Below are 23,804 nucleotides of genomic sequence, written 5' to 3' on the forward strand. Positions count from 1 at the left end.
GAATATAGGTCAGTTACATTGCGGGCCAACTGTAAGCTTAGGCATGTCTTATGGACTCTGTATGATTGAACTTAAGCTACAAAAATGATACCATCTCTTCCAGTGGGACCTGTCAGGGGCCAGTAGCATCTACTTACCTTTTGCCAGTGTGGGTAGCTCTGATTGCTTCCTCTGGTGACTGCTAGATTTCTCACTGGCCACAGAAACATGTTGGCTGGTGGTCACTGAGATATTTGCAGGGGATGTTATGAAACCAGATCATATTAGCACTCTTGACTAGTGCGCAACCCTTGTACTTCCTGTGATACTTATGGGTAGGCAGTGTGCCATGGGGAAGGGCCTTCTCTTCTGTACTCATGTTTTCAACCATGTATTACCTTATTTTGGTTTAGACCACAAATTCTTAGGTGCTGACAGGACTCCTGCCAGAATTTATTGTGTGTTTATAATGCATAGTTTTTTTCTGTTTGACAGCAGGAGCTCCTTCAAATTGGCTTCTGTTACTTCCTTGACCATTCCCTGTGAGCATTCCCTGTGCACCCAGCTGCTCAGGCTGCATCTAACACACTGCCAGTCCCAGCCTAAAATCATCCCTGTCTCTTCATTGGAGAATTGTATTCAGAAACCAAGGCCTGTGCCTAGATGCATTCACTGGTACTCTGAGGGGCACGGTTTCTCAGTAGACTGAGCATAGAAGCATGGCGTTTGTATACAATACGTATATTACCAGCAACAGGCATGTTCACACACTTGATAACCAGAGGTTCTTATAAAAGATACTGTTTGAAAATTTCATAATGCAAACTTCATAAACTGGACTGACATATACTAAGGTGACTTCAGTTCCACTGAGAATAATATCCTATGGGACCATCATGGTACATGGAGTCCGTCACTGAGAGAACTGTCATAAGATACAAATTTGTATGTTTTTCTATCTTTCTATAGATATGGTATCTATCCATATTTCCTTCTAGTTTCATCTATCTTTTTTTTTTTAACAAGGTTCATTATGTTCCACTGTGGGGCTGAGGCACAGTTCATTTAACTACCTGTCCTGTGGCTATTGCCTCAAAATTGAAACATTCCTTCCTGGAGGGAGAAGGGAGGTGCTCACAGAACTTCCACAGCTCAGTAAGCTCAGACAGTCACAATGCCTCTGGCCAAGGTCATACAAGCACTAACAACTGCTGTTGAGAGAGACACTCTGACCAGCAGGTCCACCTGCAGGTTGTACAGGGAGCCCCAGGGATGCAGCCTTTGTGATTCATCACCTATTTTGAGTGGGATTTTGGGTGATTCAAGGGCCTGTGTGTTGAGCATGCTCCTCTAAGTATCTCCTTCGATGAACTCATAGGTTCACCAAGCTAGAGTTGGGAAGAATCTTCTTTGGTCTGCCGTTTGCCTATCGTAAAAGTGCATAAACATTTGCTAATGTCTATCCAGGAAATGTCATGCAACATCACCCTTCTTTGAATGAACATGCAAGTTTGGTTATTTCCAACATTTTGTAGTTACTCATAGTATTTCAGTGAAAAACCTTGTGTCCATTCATCTCATGATTTTAATGTTAAATTTCCAGATAATTTCTAGGGCTGGGATTATGAGGCCAAAGACTAAAATTGGTGGTTTTCTTATACCTTCACAGTTCCACTTCTTAAAGGCTGCATTGATTGACATTCTGTCAGCCCATTTTCTCACATTCTCACCAACTGCACAGCTGCTCAGCAGGCCTTCAGGCAGGGTTCATTAAAGCTTGGCAGTGTGGTAGGGTCTGAAGCGAAATCTTCAGCCTGTACAAGGAGAGAGAACCCATTCTTTTAAGGTCCCTAGTGAAGAAAGGAGAAGTGTAATGTCACAGGGACACGTGTTCAAGGTTGACTGATATCATAAAGCTGGACTAAGAGACATTACATCTCTTGTAATTCAGACCAGAGGCTAGAAGACATTATGGGATAAGTGGCATTTGGAAAACAGTGGGCTTTTGTATATGCTGATCCCTCTTTACACAGGTCTTTTATTACTTCAGGGGCCACCAGACTGAACTCTCATTTTCTTCCTAAAACTTGATGTTTGTTGTGTCTGTGTTTAATACTCTCCAAAGGACATGTATTAAATGCTTGATCCCCATGGTAGCAGTATTGTGTGGTAGTGGAACCTAGCAGGAGGCCTGTAGGGCATAGGTGGGTGTGTCCCTAAAAGGAACAATGGTTTCCTAATCTCTCTTTCTGTCTTTGTCTGTGTCTCTTTCATTCTCCCTCTCTTTTATCTCCCTCTCTTCTTCTTTTGCTCTCTTTCTCTCTCTCTCTCTCTCTCTCTCTCTCTCTCTCTCTCTTCCTCTCTCCCCTCTTATATTTCTCTCTCCATGTCCCCTTTTCCCCTCTCTACTATTTTTCTCTTTTGTTTCCTGGATAATCATGTGAGTGTATTCTGCCATTATGTTCTTCCTTGTCACAGGCTCCACTGAAACATTTAAAACTGAGCTATGGTAAACTTTTCCTGCTCATAAGCTATCTCGTATATTTTGTTATAGTGACAGAAAACTGGGAAAAACACAGAAAGCTAAGAGTTAATGTCCATAACCAGAAATACAAAACCTTATCATTGCCACATGAATGAAGTGAGGACATGGACACTCCAAGGCATGGTTGAGGAGAAGGATTTTATTGTAGATATGAGGGAAAGTACTTGGCCACAGGAGGAGGGAGATGGAGGAGAGGGAAAAAGGGGGAACAGGGACAGGATCAGGAGAGAAGGGGGCAAGCAGACCAAGAGAGTCAAGAGGCCAAGAGAACATATGGCTGAAATGGCAGGGTTACATAAGAATCAGAAGCTGGTGGAAGGGAAGAGAAGCACATGGGCTTAGGGAGCATGGTGAGAAAACCTGTAAGGAGCCACAGGTACTGAGGTGAGCCTGGAGGCCTGTATGTACTTTGCACAGGAATAGGCGTCCTAGTTAGCCATTTGTCTTGGGTTTCTTTGCTACATGACACCACACATGTTGCTCTCCTACTATATCCTGGTCACTTTCATCTGAATCTTTCTGTGTCCTTCACACCAAGTCTAGATTAAAAGCACGTTTATGTTTCTACTCTGTACCCGTTTTCTTGGCAATGGAGATGGTTCTTCATTCTGCCTGACCTGACCATGGTCTGTGTGTTTGTCTCACCTCTCAAGGTTACCCTGACTTTTGTGGTCTTGTTAAACATTGGGTGCCCTACTTGAAGCAGAAGTTTCCCTTTTAAACATGTTGTGCATGTGCCAGCCCCTCTCGGTATATAGCCTTCTCCATGGGGCCCTCTGCCTGGCCTGGCGCTGTGACTGCAGGAAGGTCTTCGACACTATTTACACATCTCTCTTCAAGACCTGGTGCCTGCTCTGAAAGGCTAAGCAAACACTTTACATGAGGAACTGAAACCTCGTGCAAAACATATTGATTCATGGGAGCTGACTGGAGGAGCTAGGATCTGAAGGGCTGCCACCAGTAGTAACAGAAACAAACCAGGACAAAATATGAATAACGTGGACAGAGGATTCCATTCCTGGCGGTGGGCCACACAGTAGTGTGTTTCATCTTCAGCCCTGAGCTCCACATTTACACACTAGCAAACATATTTCTGTCAGTCATTCCATGGTTTGTTTGTAAATGCTCCTAGGTGTTGGCAGTCACTCCATCACCAGCAACAGGGATGCAACTCGGGATTGCAGGGTATGGCAGCACCCCTTTCCTGCCATCTAGTGAAACTCCTTTCCTCACCCACATCCCTTTAACCCAGTGGTTCTCACCTTTCCTAATGCTGCAACTCTTTAATTCAGCTTCTCATGTGGTGGTGAGCCCCCAACCACAGATTACTTGGTTGTTGCTTCATAACTGTATTTTTTACTGTTATGAATCATAATGTAAATGTCTGATATGCAGGATATCTGGAATGCAATCCCCAAATGAGTAGCAACCCACAGCTTGAGAACTGCTGCTGCTTCAACCCCTTCTTGTCTTTCTGTCTACCTTAGTTCTCTCTGGCTCTGAATCACACTTAGAGCCTCCAAAGGAAAGGGGTCAGCGGTAAGTAGCGGGCTGGCAGGACCCTGTGCCTCATCTCCTGCAAGACAAACCCCGGACTCTAGGCAGGAGGGACCTCATCCCGTCCCTTTCAGGGCATATGGTTTACTTGCTTTTGCTTGAAGTTAACTTTATTTTATTCCTCATTCATAAAAATGTTTTTTAATATTTCAGGATTTTAATGATGTTAGTTAGATTCTTCTAAAAGAATAGAAAATCTCTTTTCAAAGAATACAAAATCATTTGAGAACATTGAACTAGATGCTCCTGGGAGTGATAAGGAGAGTTTACTTCCGAGTAGTGCTGAACGTACTCATTTCTAGTGCTTACTTATGGCTGCTATCTGTCTTAGAAAAGTTTGTCTGGGAATACAGTATGCAAACAGGAAAAGGGCTCAGTGGCTCAGTTTATGCAGTGCTGGGGATCAGTCCTAGGGAGTTTGGTGCATGCTAGCAAATTCATTACCAGCTGAGCTACATCCCCAGCCTGCTGTGGGTTTCTTTTTGCTTCTATTTCACCACTCCATGTTACAGTTTCAATCTGTGGGCAGCCGAGGACCAAATAGTTCATGAATCTAAACACACTCACCTTACCTTTTCCTCAAGATGACTACTTAATTATTTAGGACAATTCTACTCAGGTTCTGAAATGGGACTTCCTTGTACTCTGCTTTTGTGAGACAGCAGACCTCTGAGCCATGCAAGTGCCACACTATGGAGCTACAGGGTATGTCATGGTTTTTAATGTGACCTGATTTTTTTGTTGTTTCTATTTCTGTGATAAAGACCATGAACAAAAGCCAGGGGAAAGAGTTGATTTCATCTATTATTTCATCAAGTCCTTGAAGGGAAGTCCAGGCAGGAACTCAAGGTAACAACTGAAATGGATACCATGGAGGAATGTTGCTTACTAGCTTGTTTTCCAGATTCACTCAATTTGTGTTTTTATATAACCCAGGACCACCTTCCCAGGGACAGCGCCTCCCACATCAATCATTAATCAATAAAACACTCCACAGAATTGACTCCAATCTGATGGGTACATTTCTCAGTTGAAATTTTTTTTTCTGTAGACTAAGGTCACAGGTGAGTTCTTCATCCAGCAAAGGTGTGCCGAGTCCTCTCTGTGCCAGAACATACCTATGGTCTTTGCCTGCCTGTAGAGAATTTCTGGGTAGGTCCAGATTCTGCCAGGGAAGATTGAGACAGTCTGCCTAAGTGTTGGGGAATCCCTGATGAGAAATAGTATTTAGGAAGAATCCTCTAATAAATTGAGGAAATGAGCCCTTTGTGTACATGGAAGAAGTGCTCTGATAGACACTGAACACAGACGCTGAACACAGCTGCTAGCCACGTAGACCTATATAAACCTAAATAATTTATATTGTTGATTCCTTGGTCTCTCTACACACCCCATTGCACAGAAGGCAAAATTTGATTCCTCCCCAGAAGGAGAATGACTCCAGGTCCCCACAGTAGTGCTGATACCTGGAGGGAGTCCAGGTGACAGACATGAATCAAACGTTGTCCCCAGGAAACAGTCACACTGCTTGCTCACATTGATGCAGTGAGTGTGGAGCTCAGTGAAGCCCAGCACAAGGTGTGACCTTGTGACTATTTAAAAATGAAAAAGTAATATCAGGACTGAGACCAGTCAGCCCAGTGGGGAGATAGGCCAGCAGGGGAGCAACCAATTAGCAGGCACAGGAGGCAGGGCCAGCAGCCCACCTGCCTCTGCCTTGCTTCCTGTGGCTCACAAGGAGACATCTCATGATCCTGAACTTCTGTGAGTGTCCTGGTCTGCTGCAGATGTCCCCAGACAGTGACCTAGGAAGGGGATTTAAAAGACAGCCGTCCAAAGGCTGAGTCTGTTCTGCGTGGGCGCTGTGCATTTAATCTACTTGGCTGAAGGAATCTGCACTTCTCTTGGTCTGGCTGCATTGCCTCTCCTCTCTATTTGGTGGCTTGATGCCCGTGGCCACTTAAACCCACAGAGGCCCCTGCAGATGGAAGAGAAAAAGGAGGATTACAAGCCAGGACGTTCTTATCTCCTCTGTAATTTTTCTTGAATTTTGAAAATCCATTTTAATCGAACTGATTCATTATTTCAGTGTCATGCAAGAATAACTCTGTAATTTCAGTATATGGTTCAGTTAAGAATATACAAAGTACTTATTGTCCTGAAATGCATTTATTCCCTGCATAGGACAGTGGTGTAATGCTCTCCCTAGAGCAAGAGACTACAGTGCTAGCATGTGTGGGTACTATGGAGGAGCAGCTTCCAGCCTTGACTGTCTGGGAAATTTTCAGCACCTCTGTGGCTATTGCCATGTTTCCAGAGCCATTTTGGAAAGAGAAGGAACATATAGACATATCTGAAACAAAACAGTGTTGTGGGCAGCTGGCTCTGAGCTCAAACTTAGCAGAGCCTGGAAGGAACAGTGAGGGGCTGGCTGAATAGTGTTGCCATGTAGCAAGGTTGTTAACCGTTCCCAGCCTCAGTTTTGTCCATTATAAAATGGAAAAGGCAATAAAAGTTAAATGATTTTTAGAGTTGCCACAAGACACAATGACCTCTATGGCACAAAACTCACTGTAAATTTAAAATCAGAAACCCAAATTCTAACAGCTAAGAATCTAAACAAACATGCAGGGTTGTTGCTCATGCACCAAAACCCCCACCCACATTAGGGCAGTTTTACCTGAAGTTCAAGAAGGTGAAAATCTAAAAAAGATGATCCTTGCCCCTTGACTAGGATCTTTGGACCCTAGTAGATCTGTCACAGGCTAACCTCTCAGATACTTCCTGAAAAGGGGCCCTTCAGCAGAAAAGTTCCAACAGTGCACGCTGTGGTCATGGACCTCCTCTCTGCTAGTTTTCAGAAAGAAATCTAGAGATCTAAAGGTGACAGGGCTGTATGTGAAAGGATACCCTGTGAAGACATTTAGAGTGAGCACAGTTGTCCTTCATCCTGATGGGGGATTCCGTGCTATGCAAGGCCTGGACAGTGCAGTCCTGGAATCTCGTATGAATTATGCATTCCTGCCGGCTGTTTTGATTTCCATCTCAGATAGCCATAATGATAGTCATTTTCATTTTCCTTTGCTGTTCTGGAGACCATATGGGAGATTGTGTGCAGAATAAAATGAATTGAAATTCCACAGATGTAGCTCTGTGGACAGAACACTGTACATCCCAAGACATGTGGAGGGGAGACTGTACCAGGCAGAGGACATATACCCAGACAGAGAACAACAGTGACCTTTAGGACAGAGACCCGATAAGGAGCTGGACTTATGCCCTCCAAAGACGACTTTTGCTCTGGGGAGTAAAGCTTAGGACCCCTACCACTCAGGCCTGCCTATGTGTGGTGCAGATAAGAAGCCCTATGCAGACAATGGTTTACCTACCAGCTTCCATGGCAGGACCACACAAGGACATCTTTATTTGTTATTTGAGAATTCTAACACCCATGCTTGTTTTCTCTATTAACTGCACAGAAACACAGTTCCCACACAGAGTTCCTGACCCCTCAGTGCAGTGCTATGCTATCTGCCTCGTGGCTAGGGCTTCTAGCAGTTTTATGTAAAAAAAAAAAAAAAAAAAAAAAAAAAAAAAAAATTATGAACAACATCATTTTCATTTTGAGGCCTTTTGGCATCTGCTTATGACTGGCTCCGGGCTGCTAGGATGGGTGAATATCCTCGTGAAATAAGTGTCAAGTGGAATCATCCCACACCAAGTTCCATAGTATATTACCAAGCTTCTCCAGCCTGTAGCAGGATCTGAATGATAAGCACCTCTTTGAAGAGGAGATGTTTCATTTCTTTTTTTGTTTTTAGAAACAGAGTCTGGAGTAAGTGAGCACTTTAGCTTCATGTGAAATAAACAGTTGGTGAAGGCAACCATGTTTTTTGATGAGCTAGCAAAAAGAGCATATGTTTTGATGAGCTAAAAATCTACAGTGGGTGGAGCCAGCCAGGGCTGTCCGTCCAGGATCTGGGAAGCAAGCCTGTACAAGCCCTATAAGGTAGCTAGGTAGTGGTTCTTCCACTACTAAACTTTAGAAACATCCTTGCTGGTATTCCCAGCCCACTCACCAAACCACATTAGCAGATTCCCAGGAAAGCCTCACCAGGTCTGAGAGATCGCCACATGCTGCTGTATCATAGTGACGGGAGAGAGAACTATGTCTACAGGCAGCTGCTCCCAGAACAGCTGTCAGATTCCTATGAGGGAGGCTGCACATCTGTGTGGAGCTCAGGTCCCTTATTTCCTGACTCAAATTAAAATAAAAGAAACCTTGAAGGGATCTAGAGGCAACACCCTCCCTCTGTTCACACTAGCTTCACCATGTCCTGAGGACGAAAGCAAAATGCAGCCAAGTCATATCTCCTGGAATTTCCCAAAGCCACCATATTTTTTTTTAATTTAATTTACAGCCTGATCACAGCCCCCTCCCTCCTCTCCTCTCAACCCCCCTCCCCCATTCCTCCATCCCTTTATCCTCAGAAAAGGAGAGGCCTCGCCATGAGTACCAACCCACCCTGGCACCTCAAGTCACAGCAGAACTAGGTGCATCCTCTCCCACTGAGGCTAGACAAGGCAGCCCAACAACCATATGAAAGGGATCCAAAGGCAGTCAACAGAGTCAGAGACAGCCCCCACGCTTATTGTTAAGGGACATAAAGAACAAGCTGCACATCTGCTACATATGTGCAGGGGGGCTAGGTCCAGCCCATGCATGCTTTTTGGTTGGTGGTTCAGTCTCTGTGAGCCCTCATGGGCCCAGGTTAGTTTATACTGTAGGTCTTCTTGCTGCCCTGAGGCCAGCATCTTTATCTCTATTATACCACACCAAGATCCAAGAGACATTTGAAACATGATTCTCCTCACTGTGCTACCAAGTAAACCCAGTATATGTCTAAGATGTCCTAAGTCAGAACTCAATTAATACCTGGAGAAATCTATGATAAACTAAAACTAAAGGAAAAAAAAAAAAAAAGCAACCTGAACCACAGTGAGCTGAGGACTATCTGTGTAGCACAATTGTTTTCTGTAAGATTTTTGTCAACTCTTTAGCTGTCTAAGAGCTCTGGACTGGTAAGGCCTTTGGTCCTCCTGCTCTTGCTCACTTTTCCCACTGGTACGCCCCTGTTTGAAGTTTACACTTACAGATGATCATAGTAGCACGAATGTCAGCAATACCAGATAGATCTGCAGCCAGGAAGGGCCTGTGCTAGCCTGGTGGCACTCTGTTACTTTTTCACTGATGTCTCTCCTGTCCTTCCTATTGTCTCTACAGAGTGACTACTCCAGTGACACAGAGAGTGAGGATAACTTCCTTATGATGCCCCCACGGGACCACCTGGGGCTCAGCGTTTTCTCCATGCTCTGCTGCTTCTGGCCTTTGGGCATTGCGGCCTTCTACTTGTCCCATGAGGTAAGGCCTCCGTTAGCTGGTTATACACATAAGCACACGATCACCAAGGATAGCCAAGGAAGCCTAGCCATTGTCAGTCATGAGGGGTGTCTGTATACAAGAAGCTGGGGTAACTCAAAGTGCCAGGTAGGGTTGTTGTTAGGCTGCTTTACCTCTGGTGGCTCAGCTTTGTCCTCACAGAGGTGACACTGCCTTCAGAAACAGAACTGATGACCAAAGCAGGTATCCATCTGCCAGAGAGCAGATGGCCTTTGCAGGCTTGACCTTTGCATGAGACTTGTGAGGAAACATCTGGACCATGTTAGAGATCACTGAACCTAGCCAGAAAAAAACAAGGTTTGCTTTCCTTGTCAAAGGCTCATTTTTGTAAAATATCCATATAACAGGGCCTGGTCCCCAGCAGCCCATGTGGATTTATACTGAGTGGGAGTCTCCCCACCCCCAAAGTTACCAATTCCCAGTTCATCCTACTGGAATCCAGGTTTTAAAAGTGGTTTTCCCTAACAAAGAAAGAGACAGTCTTCATATTCCTATGCATCAAAGAAAGGCATTTATATGCACTAATTAAAGCATGAAATTACCATTACTACCACCCACTGCCATTGTCCCAGCCAGAACTGGGAGAAAGGCAACCCCATGTAGCACAGAGGACTAGAAGCTCCATGTGGAGGTTCTCCAGTGCTAGATGACCCCTGGGGATGCTAAGATACCCCTGCTGGCTTACAAAATTTTGAGATTGAAGCAGTAAACAACTAACAGACATACTTGAAATAGATTTTTCCTGGTTTGAATATGGCTTTTCTGCCTAAGCCAGTAGTTGCTTCTTGATTGCTTCTGAATTGATGAGGTTTGGACTGGTGGGGCAAGGGAACCCTTGTATAGCTTTCTTTGTGCCACCAGCATGATTCCAGTGAGCCGCCTCCTTTTCCTGATATCCGAGGAGGAGCAGGGGTTGTGGCCCACTTGAGAACCAGTGCTTCTTGGCAAAGACTGAGAAGCAGAGAATTGCCTGAAAGCAGGAGGTAGGGTACACTGGACATGGCGTGTGTGTGTGTGTGTATGTGTGTGTGTGTGTGTGTGTGTGTGTGTGTGTGAGGGCGACATATGGGTTCAGACAAGGAGGGTGGAACAAGGCACAGTGCCTGTTCTGAGCTGTTCTTTGGTCTCAGTTATGGAAGATAAGCACAAAGGGTGAGTGATCCCGGACCCCTTACAACTTTGTTCTAGAGCCAGCCCTAGCCTGGAAAGTCTGTTTGGGTGAATGTGTTCTATGAATGCTACAGACCATGATTTGCACAATATAAACGTGTGAAAAGCCATATTCTTGGACCTAGGCAGCTGTGGGTTGAGAAGGTTCAGATGAGCCTGGCCTCCAAGGCCTCCACAGGCATTGCTCATTCTGCAGATGAGGTTTTGGAGAAAGACTTGAGTGGGTATCCATGGTGAATTCAATCTGTTCCTGTCTTTATAAGCAGCACCCTAAGTCTGGGTTAGACAATAAGCCTCACTAATAAAAGGGAGGTCAAGACAATGAAATGAGAAGAGCCAGCTCTTCACCCAGCAGGAGCCTTGTTTCTGTCTCATGGGCTGAACATGCTACCAACTGCATCCAGCCCTGGATTTACACTTCAAATCTGTGTCATCACAGAATTAGGAGGATGTGGCACTCCACTCTCCTGAGCCCAGGTGCACAGACAGCAGCATATGAAAACCAGAGCTCAGCTTTGACATCAAACTTTGGGACAGAGGTGGAATTTTTATGTCATGTTCCACTGGCAGAGCTGTCAGCTCTTCCGAGGGTACTGGGAACTCTGGATAAATGACACGAGTTGAGGAATGGTGGCCTGAGTGCTCACACCTGCTAAAGATCCCAGCCATGATGGTCTCGGTTTCTTCACATATCTTGCAATGAAGCCTCTGTCCTAGACAGAGCAAGCTGTGGCCACAACCTTTGTCCCCAGGTGTTCCAGCATTCAGGGTCTCATCTAACAAATTGAGCTGCTTCTTTATACGGGAAGAACCTCTTAGACTTGGGCCTCAGGATTCAAAGCATTTAATACCGTTGGTGGTCAAGATGATCCATATTGTTCAGCAAGGAATACAAAGTGTATTTTCAGTACCAGCTTCTAGTGACTTTTTGTGTGTGGAACTAAGGATCAGACACTTGTAGAGGGTAGAGGTGGGTCTGTGCTGCTGGAGGAGGGAGAGGTGCTCCCAGCTCCTCTCCTCCTCCTCAGCCTCCCTTTGTACTACACTTAGAGAATGCATTCCCTGTTGTGGATCTCAGAGCCCTGCTACTGTTTCCATTAGTACTGCGTGGATGGAGTCCCCTTTGCAGGGCCTGTGTCCCAGTCCTGTCAGGTTGGGGGCTTCCATGATGAAACATATCCCAGGGCCTCAACCCAGCCAAGAGGCTGCTGTGCACTCCATTTATGACTCTGCAACCCAAACTGCAGACAGGAAAGAAATCTCCGGGCCATTTGAGGAGAGCGGCAGCTGCTTACAGGAGAGTGCATGGCATGGAATAGAATAGACACACTCAGAATCAGGCTCTAAATTGAATCAATGCTGGCCTGGACACGGCCAGCTGGGACTTCTAATCCTGGGGCCTGGAAGGAGAAGCCCGGTGCCTTCTGTGGAAGTTCTTTGCAGATGTTGTCAAGGCCCCAGAGTGCTCAGCTGTGGAGCCTCGGGGAGCTACAGTATAGACAGGGCTATTCTGAAGCCAGGCTCCCCAAGGCCACAGTGATGCTTAAAAGAAATCTTTGACATCCACTTGTGACTTTAGTTTCTTTTCCTTTCTCACAGAAACTATCTCAGTGTATCCTCTGGCAAGTCAACTATGCCTATTTATTGTCAAAAACAGCTCTCAGTGAGGGTACAGAAATACCAGGGCATTCTGGGAAAGCAGAAAGGGGTGGGGTTGGGGGGTTGATTTAATGTTTGTGGTGAAAAGAATGAATAGCTGTCCTAGGCTTACAAATTTGGGCCTTTGGGCTTCCGTCTTCTTCTAGGCAGATGTTTGTCTATGGGAAATCTCTCCATGCCTGTTTCCTGGTCCACAGCATGACATCAAAATATATCCCACACCCAAGATTTCGTAGAGGGAGTTAGGGTAAAAAGCACAATGATACCCTGCTGGGCACCGCCACCGCCCAAACAACATGGCTGTATAGGCAAGAGGGTGCCTGCAAAGAGGCAGACAGGGGTTCTAAAGGCCCTGAGACCAAGCTAACAGTAGTGACAGCTGGAGCTGCCTAACTGCACTGACAAACTATCCACAGTGAGAGACACCGCTGAGCACTCACTGTGTCAGAGACCGCATCCCACAGTGTGCCCCTGCTTAAAGCTCTTGTCCCTCTGGGAAAAGAATCCTTTGGGAACGAACACTGTCTTCCCAGCACAGATCTGTTCCTCTGGAGTGATGCCTAGGGACCCACATTCTAACAAGTCTACTGGCTGATTTCCTCAGCACTCTGTGTTAGCATGGCTGTGCACCCAAGTGACTTCATGAGAACTAGGATCATGTACACTTTTTTGTGGCTGATGCCAGACTCAGAGAGATGGGGTACAGACTTGGAGGCTGGAAGTTCAGGGTAGAGTCTGGCAGGGAAGCTGGCCATCCAACACTGGACCCTGAGCTGCAACAAAGGACTCAATGCAGAGACAGAGCTGGGGCCAGCAAGTGGCACTTGCTGCCCAATTCATTTCATGATGTCACCTGCCCCCCTCTCCCAGAGTCATTTCTATAAGCCAGTTTATAGAGAAAGGTGTAGACTACACAGATTAAATTAGAAGTTAGTGTTTCCAACCTATGCTGAGGGTAGAGATAAACTCCACAGTTTGCTGAGTGATTGCTGTAAGCTAGTTAATGCCCATGCTTTATCTTCTTTAATCCCTCCAATAATTCTAAAAGTAAAAAAATAAATAAATAAATAAATATCTCCATTGTAATGGAAATAAAAGTTTCAAGGATTAAAACAATTTCCAGATCTTATAAAGGTAGCAAGCGTGGGGGCCCTTGAGGCAGGATGACTACACTTCGAGCCTTTAAAATGGAATCTGCTGCAGCAGGACTCTTTTATCTGTGTGCAAACATGCCTAGCATCACAGGACTTCCTCCTCAGTCCCCTCCCCCCATGTCCCACTAGAAGAATGTGTGCCACAGGGTCCCAGGGGAAACATGGTAGTGTTTGACTTTGTGGCCATACACTCTGTCCCTTAGAACAGACGGTGTCCTGAAACTGCAGCTGGACACACTCCCCTGGGGCTTTGGGTCTGAATCTGCACCACAGGCCCTGGGTTTGCATGTGCAAGGTGACTAGCAGAGTTTTCTCTTTGAGGCATTTATTATGCCTTGATTTCATTTCATTTCATAAAATGCTTCTTTCCTTTACTAACTGCAATATTACAGCAATAATTAAATAGGAGATGGGTATTCAGAATCAGATTAGGAGTTTTATGAATAGTGCCAGTAAAAGGAACCAGGAAAATGAGGGAGAAAGGGAACTTTCATGGTACTGAAGATCTGGAGGAACGGGGATCCTGTAGTACCGGTTAGCATCGCCTTGAAATGTACCCATTTGCCTATGTTTATTGAACACACAGGATTGTCACCCCTGATCCAGGTGCCCAGGGTGCTGCAGTAAACAAGACAGGTCAAACCCCCTCTTTGTAGAGTTAGCATTCCAGCGAAGGCAGCAGTGGAAAACCAAGAATGACACCAGAGGAGTATGAAAGATATGGGAGATAAAATTTTAAAGAGCGATCATAGAAGATGCTGCTAAGAAAGTGGCAAGGCAAGGGCCCAAGCTAAGACGCATCCCTGAGGAGCCTTCCTGCTAGGAACAGCCAGCACAACGCCCTTTGAATTTTGCAGTGAATAGAAATAAGATGGTATTTAATGTTAATGAAAATATGTAAATTGCAGCCTCTTTTGTTTATTTTCTTAATTAACTTTGTAATGCTAGGCATCCACCCCAGGGCATCTAGCATACTAGGAAGACTACCACTGAGCTCAACTTTAGACTTTATTTGTTCTGAGAAGATTATTGTGTGTGTGTGTGTGTGTGTGTGTGTGTGTGTGTGTGTGTGTGTGTGTGTGTGTGTGTACACGAAACATGCACATGTATGTACCGTGTGTGTTTTGTGCAATGTTTCTTCAAAGATATCAGAGTTTGGATGAACTTCAAAAAGATCAAACAGTATGATATTCCATGAAGAAACTGATGGGAGAGAGGCTTGCTAAAAGCCCCTTGTGTGATGGGGGTGGGCAAGCATGAGGAGCAGAAAGGTCATTGTCCACAGAGTCCAAGGATCTACCCTAGTCACAGACAAAACAAGGCTAAGGTAGATAGATGTACATGGGAGCATGGATGAGAGGAGCCTTCTCCTTAGAAGACCTAGAAGAAGTCTTCCTTGAAGGAAGAAATCTGGGAAGTAAGACCTGGGCAAGGAGAGCATATGCCAGGAAGAAAGGACTAGCACTGAGAGCCCTTAGAAGCCACGGTGCTGAGCAGGGAAGTGTGCAGGTGCCAGGCTTCCTCCAGCTGCACTGATGGGCACAGAGCTCCAGGCTCGTAAGCAAAGAGGGATCTTTCTTTGGTTTGCTATGGAGAGCACAGAGCTCAAGGCAAGGACTCTGTCCCACTTAGGGAGGCTGAGACACATAGTGAGCAAGGAAGAGGAGGAAGAGAGGGCACTAGAGAAACGCAGTGGCTGGTCCCAGAATCCTGCCACAGCTTCCTTAGCCACTTTGGGATTAGCTTCATTAAGTTCTGACCTTAGAGACTGACTTGACCCACAGCAGCCATGTTAGAGGAAGCATAGGTCTCACTTTGGACATCACAGAGTCCCGCAGAGAAGAGGATGCTGCAGGTCTATACATTTTCCTCTCATCCCCAGCCCTCTGGACCTCATGTGTTTGTTCTGAGTCCTGCTAACTTACAGGAGACAACCAAGCTAAACCACACAGCACCATAAAGTCTGTGGTCCTCAACCTTCCTAATGTTGCAACCCTTTAATACAGTCCTCATGTTGTGGTAAGTCTCAATGATAAATTTATTTTTGTTGCTACTTCATAACTATATTTTTGCTACTGTTATGGATTGTAGCCTAAATGTCTGATGTATCTTATCTGCTGTTCAATGCCAGGAGGTCATGACCCACAGGTTGAGAACCACTGCAAAAGGTGCTTATTCTTTCTCTGGAGTTTTGCTCTCTCCACAGTGTAGAGCAAACACATCCCAGTCTTTCTCCCTCTAAACAAAGCTCCCCAAGTTCTTCAAAGGATAGGAGAACTATCTTGTTCAAATATGAGACCCTCAGCTAGAGTGCATCAGGAAAGGTATCCCTGTCCCCCAGGGAAAGTGAGTTTGTGTCTCCTCAGTCTTTACCCAGACAGGAATGCTAGTTTCATACAGCTAATTTGTGAGATTTTTGTCAGTGATCTCAGCCTATTTTCTGGAAAAACAAAGCAAAAGGTTTCTTTGGACCTGCTACCAGAGCATCGCTCAGAGAGTGGGTGTGGCTTCTCACAGAGCACCAGATGATGCCTTCTGTGGCTGTGTTTTTGCCCATGTCTAGGCCGTGCTTGGTTGGTTGGTGACATAATCCACTAGGGTCAGTGGCGAGATGTTGTGGGGATGTGCCACAGCTGTCGTCTTATTTAAATGGAAAAAAACCCACAAGGTTGGTAAGATGCCTTGAAAAGCCACTGTAGGAAATCATTGGTACTTTTCCTCCATTTGTCAACATGCAGGTGGAATAACACAGGCTTCTTATGTTTATTTATGTGTTTATTTTGCCAAGAGCTCCATCAAAAATCATTGAGTATGATGCTTTCAGTGACAGTCTTATCCTTACCTGAGAGTTTTGTGTGCAGGATTACTCCTCCCTGCATGTCTAGTTGGCCCCCTTCCAGTCCACAGTGACTCTCCAGGCATCTGGACAGTACCTCAGGTCCTCAGCTCAGTCTCCAGCCCCATTCATTTCCTGCTTTATCTGTGAGTTGTCACTACTCACACCGCACCCAACTGCCTGGAGAACAGACTGTGGGAACGGAAGGGCCTAGCCCTTGTCACTGGGATGCAAACTTCCTAGGAGACATGGGAGTACCAATGCCTGTCATGGGAATGTTGATTGTAGGAGGTTCTGCACTTTCAGGGAGACCAGGGTGAAGATTTCTCTGCATTCACCCCTTCCTTCCTCTCCAACCCATGCACCTGAACCCTCTCCTTAGTCCTCTTCTGGCACAGATTTGGAAGGATGGTCTAGCAGTGCCCACAGGAGACAAGTGATAGATGTCCACTTTAAAGTTTGGGAGAGGCTGAGAGCCGTGGAGATCTGACTTTATGCTCTGGAAAGGTATCACACATGTTTCTTGCTCCCTGTGCTGGTGTCTCAGTGCTTGGCTTTGTTCCCAGGGCTGTGTCCTGCCACCTCATGCTGCTCTATTAAAGTTCAAATGCTATTACACAGTATAATATAGCATTGCATTCCTTCTTATGTTTCTTCCAACATCTCAGGTTCTGGAATGAAATTCTTTCCAAGAGGGGCTAAGAAGGTCTTTAGAAGTCAGAGCTGGTGCTCAGGTCACTGTGTCTCCTGGGAGCACTGAGATGCCCCTGAGGGACTGAGATATGCTAAGTAACAAATGAGTTAGAAATGGAGAGAGGAAGGTTTCTAAGCTCCTAAACTCCTCCAGACTCCTCAAAACTGCAGCACTGTTGGAACACTAAGCACTTATTTGGAGGTGCAAATTGAGTCCACCACAGTGAAGGACAATGGAAAGGAGGGTTGGGACGACAGAAAGGAGGACAGGATGATTCCTTATAGTGATGGCACTGAGTTGCCAGCAAAGCCTGCTACTGGCTAGTGAGGGAAATGATAATCCAGGTCCCAATGGCCACATCAGAGGTCTGGCACATGGGGACCTGTGCCCTATGCTCCAGGCTGCATCATCTGGCTCCTTCAGGACCAAGGGATTATTTTTAAAAAGAAAAGGGGCTGAAAGGAAGTTACCTCAAATACAAACAATCAGTGGTATTCTTTGTGCTTTCTGCATTTGCATAATGTTATGTATCAGCTACAAATATAACTTTATGAGCTAAGAAGCTGTTTGTTTGTTTGGAGACAGGATCTCATTATGTAATCCAACCTTGCCTTGAACACAGTCTTACTGCTTCTATATCCTACATACTGGACATTGAACATCTGGAAATTCACTGCCTATACCATCAAGCCCGTTTTTTGATTGTCATCTGTAAAGTTAAGAAATAGAATCTTCCTGATGGAGAAACTGAGCACCCTTTCCTCGCTTCTGCCTCATCACAATCCTGGGCCCACCCAAGTACCAACAATGACTTCCTTAGGGCTCACTACCCATCTTGTCTTTATTATTTTGCCTCTAAAGTTTGTATCTTTCAACTTTTGTCTCCTTATATTTCCTTACTGAACTTGCAAACGTCTGTGGGACCCTAATGATATCATTTGCATCTCTTACGTTTCTAAGGAGAAATTGCTACTGTTAAGATTTTAAACTACTTTGTCTTTAAATCGTAGACAGATTTTGAGTTTAGCTAAACATTTTTGTGCCAATGACAATCTACAAGTTCTTTCAGAAATTTGTTTTCAGCAGGGGTGATGGGGACAGACAACAACAACACTGTACACCCTTACACAAGTCTGTTTCACATCACACATGGGATAAAAACAAAAACGGGTTACATCCACTACAGAGATCTTCATGTTATATTTTGCTCACTGAATCATCACTCTAGCCCATCACCTGGGACTTTGTACTAACACAAATAAAAGTTTTGCATGCCTGATAATAGGTAGTAACCTAGCACGTATTTTTTTTTCTACATGTAAAGTAATCCTAAAATTTGGTCCCAATTCTTTTGGCTATTAACATCATATTCCAAAGTGTTAAGAATAATTAGGAACTCTTTTATTTTTTCCTTTTTTATTAATTAAACATTTTTATTTTTTACATATACATTTATATTATTACACATATATACAATAAACTACCTAGAGCAAGAGGAACCATGACACAATCAGGAATTATATAAATGTTACATTCTTAGTGTTTTGGCTATTTGTATTTGACAACCTTGAAGAGAACATCTTTCCTATCTTGGTGTATCTAAAATTCTTAATGTAAATCAATCTCCATTACATATTGTCATTATCAACTTAAAACATCTATCTATACCTAATAACATCTTAACCTCTAAACAACTAAGCTTCATTGTAAAATTAAGCTATCTGGTCTTCAACTCCATCAGAGACTTGAGAAGGAATAAACTTGATTTCCTGAGTATGCCGGGAGTGCAGGTTAGTAGCTTTCCAAATGAGAAGATAACAGAGACAGTTTCCTACTGTCACCCAAAACTCTCTATAAAGTTGGAGCATCTTCTGCAGCCTTCTGCCCCAATATATCTGGCAGACATATTTGTGAGGCAGGAAATATTGAGAATTTGCTTACTCTGTCTTGGCAGAGTTCAGCCATCAACTCTGCTTGCACCCAAGCTTGCCCCTTTTTTAGGCAGAATTCTGTCTGTGGTAGAAACGAGGACATTTTCCCAGTAGCTGGTTTGCCACATTTGAAACCATCTCCATGAGGAGGTTCTTTGATGCTCATTATCCTCTTTGAGGTACGTTGGGTGTTGCCAGGAGTTAACCTGTCTTATTACCAGTGAATCTTTAAAATAGTAAAAAACACTTTTAAATGCCAGATTCTGCAAGTCTCTGAGGTTTTTTTAAGACCTTACCTAACTATCCTACTTAACTTTCTATAGAATCATATCTATCTGCCACACCTAAGATATATATTCTTATGATAAAAGTAGACTAGTAATTGATGTGACCATGATTTGATCAACTAACAATTAACTTGTATAACTTATTTATCCTAAACTGCCTGCAATAGCACTTTCAAAGTATTGGAAGTAAACCTTATAGTATAATTGAGTTACATGGGTACAATACCTCATATTAGAGTAGAAATAATATATAATATGTAAAGAATAATCTTACATTTGAATTCTATACTCCTTTATTTAGCATCAAACTTATTTTGCATCGATATAAAAAATTCTATACCAGTGAATTAAAAATAAACTTGTCAGTAACAAATGAGGCATTAAGTTGAGGAGTAGATTCACCAATCTACTTTTTGTTCTATCTTCACTATATATTTCTATATCCCCCCTTCTTTCTTTTCAACCCTTGTCTCCAAACTTAAGAATATAAGATAAAGGAAACCTAGCAGTTTCTTAACATGAGGAAAGTAAGCCAATTTCCTTTGGGGGGCAGAATGAGAGATTCATAAGGCTTTTGAAACTGACTTTTGCAGTTTCATCAATTTCACTAATCGTTTTAAGATGAGTTTGTGCTTCTCTTGACTTTTTTTTTTTTTTTTTAGCTCAGAAAAGATGGATGTGTGAATGGATGGGTGAACAGAAAGACACAAATGCCTCCTAAGGGCAGTAATACTATTGTTTGATCCTGTAGGCACTACATTAGCCTCATCATCTAGTTGGCTTGATTCTCATCCTCCTGTGTCTTTGATGCTCCACTTGATAGGTTCCCACCTCCTTGATATGTGACTTGGAATTTCCCTTCAAGTTAATCTCCTGGTGGTGAATCCTCTCAGTTTTGTATCTTTGGAAATTTTCTCTTGTCACTTTGATCGTTGCAGGTGTAACCCCATGGTGCACAATTCTAGTTGATATGTCCCTCTTCCATGTTTCAACTTCTACCAGTCCTTGCATTTATATGCTGATAAGTTTAAAGATTTCTGTTTATAATGCCAAATCTGGAAAACTCCTGACACAAAACATCCAAGAAATTAAGGACACCATGAAAAGAAGAAATTTGCGGATAATAGGCATTGAAGAAAGAGAAGACATCAGACTCCAGGGCCCAGAAACTATTCTCAACAAAATCATAGAAGAAATTTTCCCCAATCTAAAGAAAGAGATGCCTATAAACATACAAGAGGCCTACAGAACACCAAATAGAATTGACCAGAAAAGAAAAACTGCCCGCCACATAATAATCAAAACACAAAACATGCAGAACAAAGAAAAAATATTAAAAGCTGCAAGGGAAAGGGCCAAATAACATTTAATGGTAAACCTATCAGAATTACACCTGACTTCTCAGCAGAGACCATAAAAGCCAGAAGGGCCTGGACAGAGATCCTGCAAACCCTAAGAGAACACAGATGCCAGGCCAGACTACTTTACCCAGCAAAATTATCAATAACATTGATGGAGAAAACAAAATATTCCATGACAAAAACAAATTCAAACAGTACCTATCCACAAACCCAGCTTTACAGAAGGTACTAGAAGGAAAAACTCCATCCCAAAGGGTCAAGCTACAACCAAAACTACCCAGGAAATAGATAACTATCCCATGGCAAAAACACAACTACACAAACGCTCGACTGGAAACAACATCAAAATTAAGACTCTTAACAGTCACTGGTCATTAATATCTCTCAACATCAATGGCCTCAATTCTCCAATAAAAAGACACAGACTAACCGAATGGGTACATAAACAAGACCCAACATTCTTCTGCATCCAAGAAACACATCTCACCCATAATGAAAGGCATTACCTCAGGGTAAAAGGTTGGAAAAAATATTCCAAGCAAATGGTCACAAGAAGCAAGCAGGTGTAGTCATTTTAGTATCGAACAAAATAGACTTTCAACCAAAATTAATCAAAAGAGATGAGGAAGGACACTTCATACTCATCAAGGTAAAGTCAACCAAGATGACATCACAATTCTGAACATCTATGCTCCCAATACAAGGGCACCCACATATGTAAAAGATCTCCTAAAAAAGCTTAAACCACACATCGATCCCCACACAATAATAGTGGGAGACTTCAACACCCCACTCTCACTGAAGGATAAGTCATTGAAACAGAAACTAAGCCGAGAAATAACATCATTAACCAATGCCATGGGTCAAATGGATCTAACAGATATCTATAGAACCTTTCACCCAAAACAAGAAAGAATACACCTTCTTCTCTGCACCCATGGAACCTTCTCCAAAATTGATCACATCGTAGGTCACAAAGCAAGCCTCAACAGATACAAGAGGATTGAAATAATACCTTGTATCCTATCAGATCACCATGCTCTTAGGCTGCAATTCAACAACAACAGAAATAACAAAAAGCCTACACGTTTGTGGAAACTAAACAACTCTCTGCTAAATGACACCTGGGTCAGGGAAGAAATAAAGAAAGAAATCAAGGAGTTTCTGAAATTCAATGAAAATGAAGAAACAACATACCCAAATTTGTGGGATACATTGAAAGCAGTGCTAAGAGGAAAATTCATAGCACTAAGTGCCTTTAAAAAAGAAATTGGAAACATCGCACATAAGCATCTTAACAACACAACTGGAAGCCCTAGAAAAAAAAGAAGCAGAAACACCCAAGAGGAGTAGACGCCTGGAAATTATCAAACTCAGGGCTGAAATTAACAAATTAGAAACTAAGAAAACAGTCCAAAGAATCAACAAAACCAAAAGCTGGTTCTTTGAGAAAATCAACAAGATAGACAGACCATTAGCCAAACTAACTAAAAGGCAGAGAGACAGTATTGAAATGAACAAAATCAGAAATGAAAAGGGAGACATAACAACAGACACTGAAGAAATTCAAAGAATCATAAGATCCTACTTTGAAGGCATATACGCCACAAATTTGAAAATCTAAGGGAAATGGATGATTTTCTTGATCAAGTTCACTTGCCAAAGTTGAGTGAAGAACAGATAAACAAGTTAAATAGTCCCATTTCCCCTACAGAAATAGAAGCAATCATCGATGGTCTCCCAACCAAAAAAAGCCCAGGGCCAGATGGTTTCAGTGCAGAATTCTACCAGACCTTTAAGGGCGAGCTAATACCGATACTCTTCAAGCTACTCCAAAAGATAGAAATGGATGGAAAATTACCAACTTCATTCTATGAGGCCATAGTCTCATTGATACCTAAACCTCACAAAGACTCAACAAAGAAGAGAATTTCAGACCAATTTCTCTTATGAACATAGATGCAAAAATACTAAATAAAATACTTGCAAAACGAATACAGGAGCACATCAAAGATATCATTCATCATGACCAAGTAGGCTTCATTCCAGGCATGCAGGGATGGTTTAATATACGGAAATCCATCAATGTAATCCATCATATAAACAAACTGAAAATAAAAAACCACATGATCATCTCCTTGGATGCAGAGAAAGCATTTGATAAAATTCAACACCATTCATGTTTAAAGTTTAGAGAGATCGGGGATACAAGGCACTTTCCTCAACATAATAAAGGCTATATACAGCAAGCCAATAGCCAAAATCAAAGTAAATGGTGAGATACTCAAGGAAATTCCTCTCAAATCGGGAACAAGGCAAGGCTGCCCACTCTCTCCATATCTCTTCAATATAGTACTCGAAGTTCTAGCCAGAGCAATAAGACAACAAAAGGAGATCAAGGGTATCCAAATGGGAAAGGAGGAAGTCAAATTATCCCTCTTTGCAGATGATATGATAGTGTACATAAGTGACCCTCAAAACTCCACCAGAGAACTCCTAAAGCTGATAAACACCTTCAGCAAATTGGCTGGATACAAAATTAACTCAAAAAGTCTGTAGCCTTCCTATACACAAATGACAAGCTTACAGAGGAAGAATTAGGAAAACCACACCTTCACATTAGCCACAAGCAATATAAAATATCTAGGAGTTACCCTAACTAGCAAGTGAAGGACTTGTATGAAAAAAATTTCAAAACTCTGAAGAAAGAGATTGAAGATGACCTGAGAAGATGGCGTGATCTTCCTTGCTCATGGATCGGAGAATTAACATAGTAAAAATGGCCATCCTACCAAAAGCAATCTACAGATTCAATGCAATCCCTATCAAAATAACTACACAATTTTTTAAAGACATTGAAAGTTCAATTCTGAACTTCATATGGAAAAACAAAAAACCCAGAATAGCTAAAAACAATCTTGTACAATAAAAGATGCTCCGGAGGAATCTCCATACCTGATCTCAAACTGTACTATAAAGCAATAGTACTTAAAACAGCATGGTACTGGCACAGCAACAGGCTGGTTGATCAGTGGAATCGAATCGAAGACCCAGATATGAATCCACACACATATGGTCACTTGATTTTTGACAAAGAAGCCAATCCTTCAATGGAAAAAGGATAGCATCTTCAACAAATGGTGCTGGTCTAAACTGGAGGTCTATGTGTA

General features: G+C 43.2%; 1 protein-coding gene across 2 annotated transcripts in view; it reads left to right on the plus strand.

Annotated features, from left to right (window-relative positions):
• Syndig1 (synapse differentiation inducing 1) overlaps window positions 1-23,804 on the plus strand; it is a 160,681-nt gene that overhangs the window by 83,783 nt on the left and 53,094 nt on the right. For both annotated transcript variants that reach the window (XM_051144796.1, XM_051144797.1), the window contains exon 3: window positions 9,366-9,503. In XM_051144796.1, coding sequence (XP_051000753.1) covers window positions 9,366-9,503 — 138 coding nt within the window. The remainder of the gene's footprint in view (window positions 1-9,365; window positions 9,504-23,804) is intronic.

Source organism: Acomys russatus, chromosome 4 (genome assembly GCF_903995435.1).
Source record: "Acomys russatus chromosome 4, mAcoRus1.1, whole genome shotgun sequence".
Classification (NCBI taxonomy): Eukaryota; Metazoa; Chordata; class Mammalia; order Rodentia; family Muridae; genus Acomys; species Acomys russatus.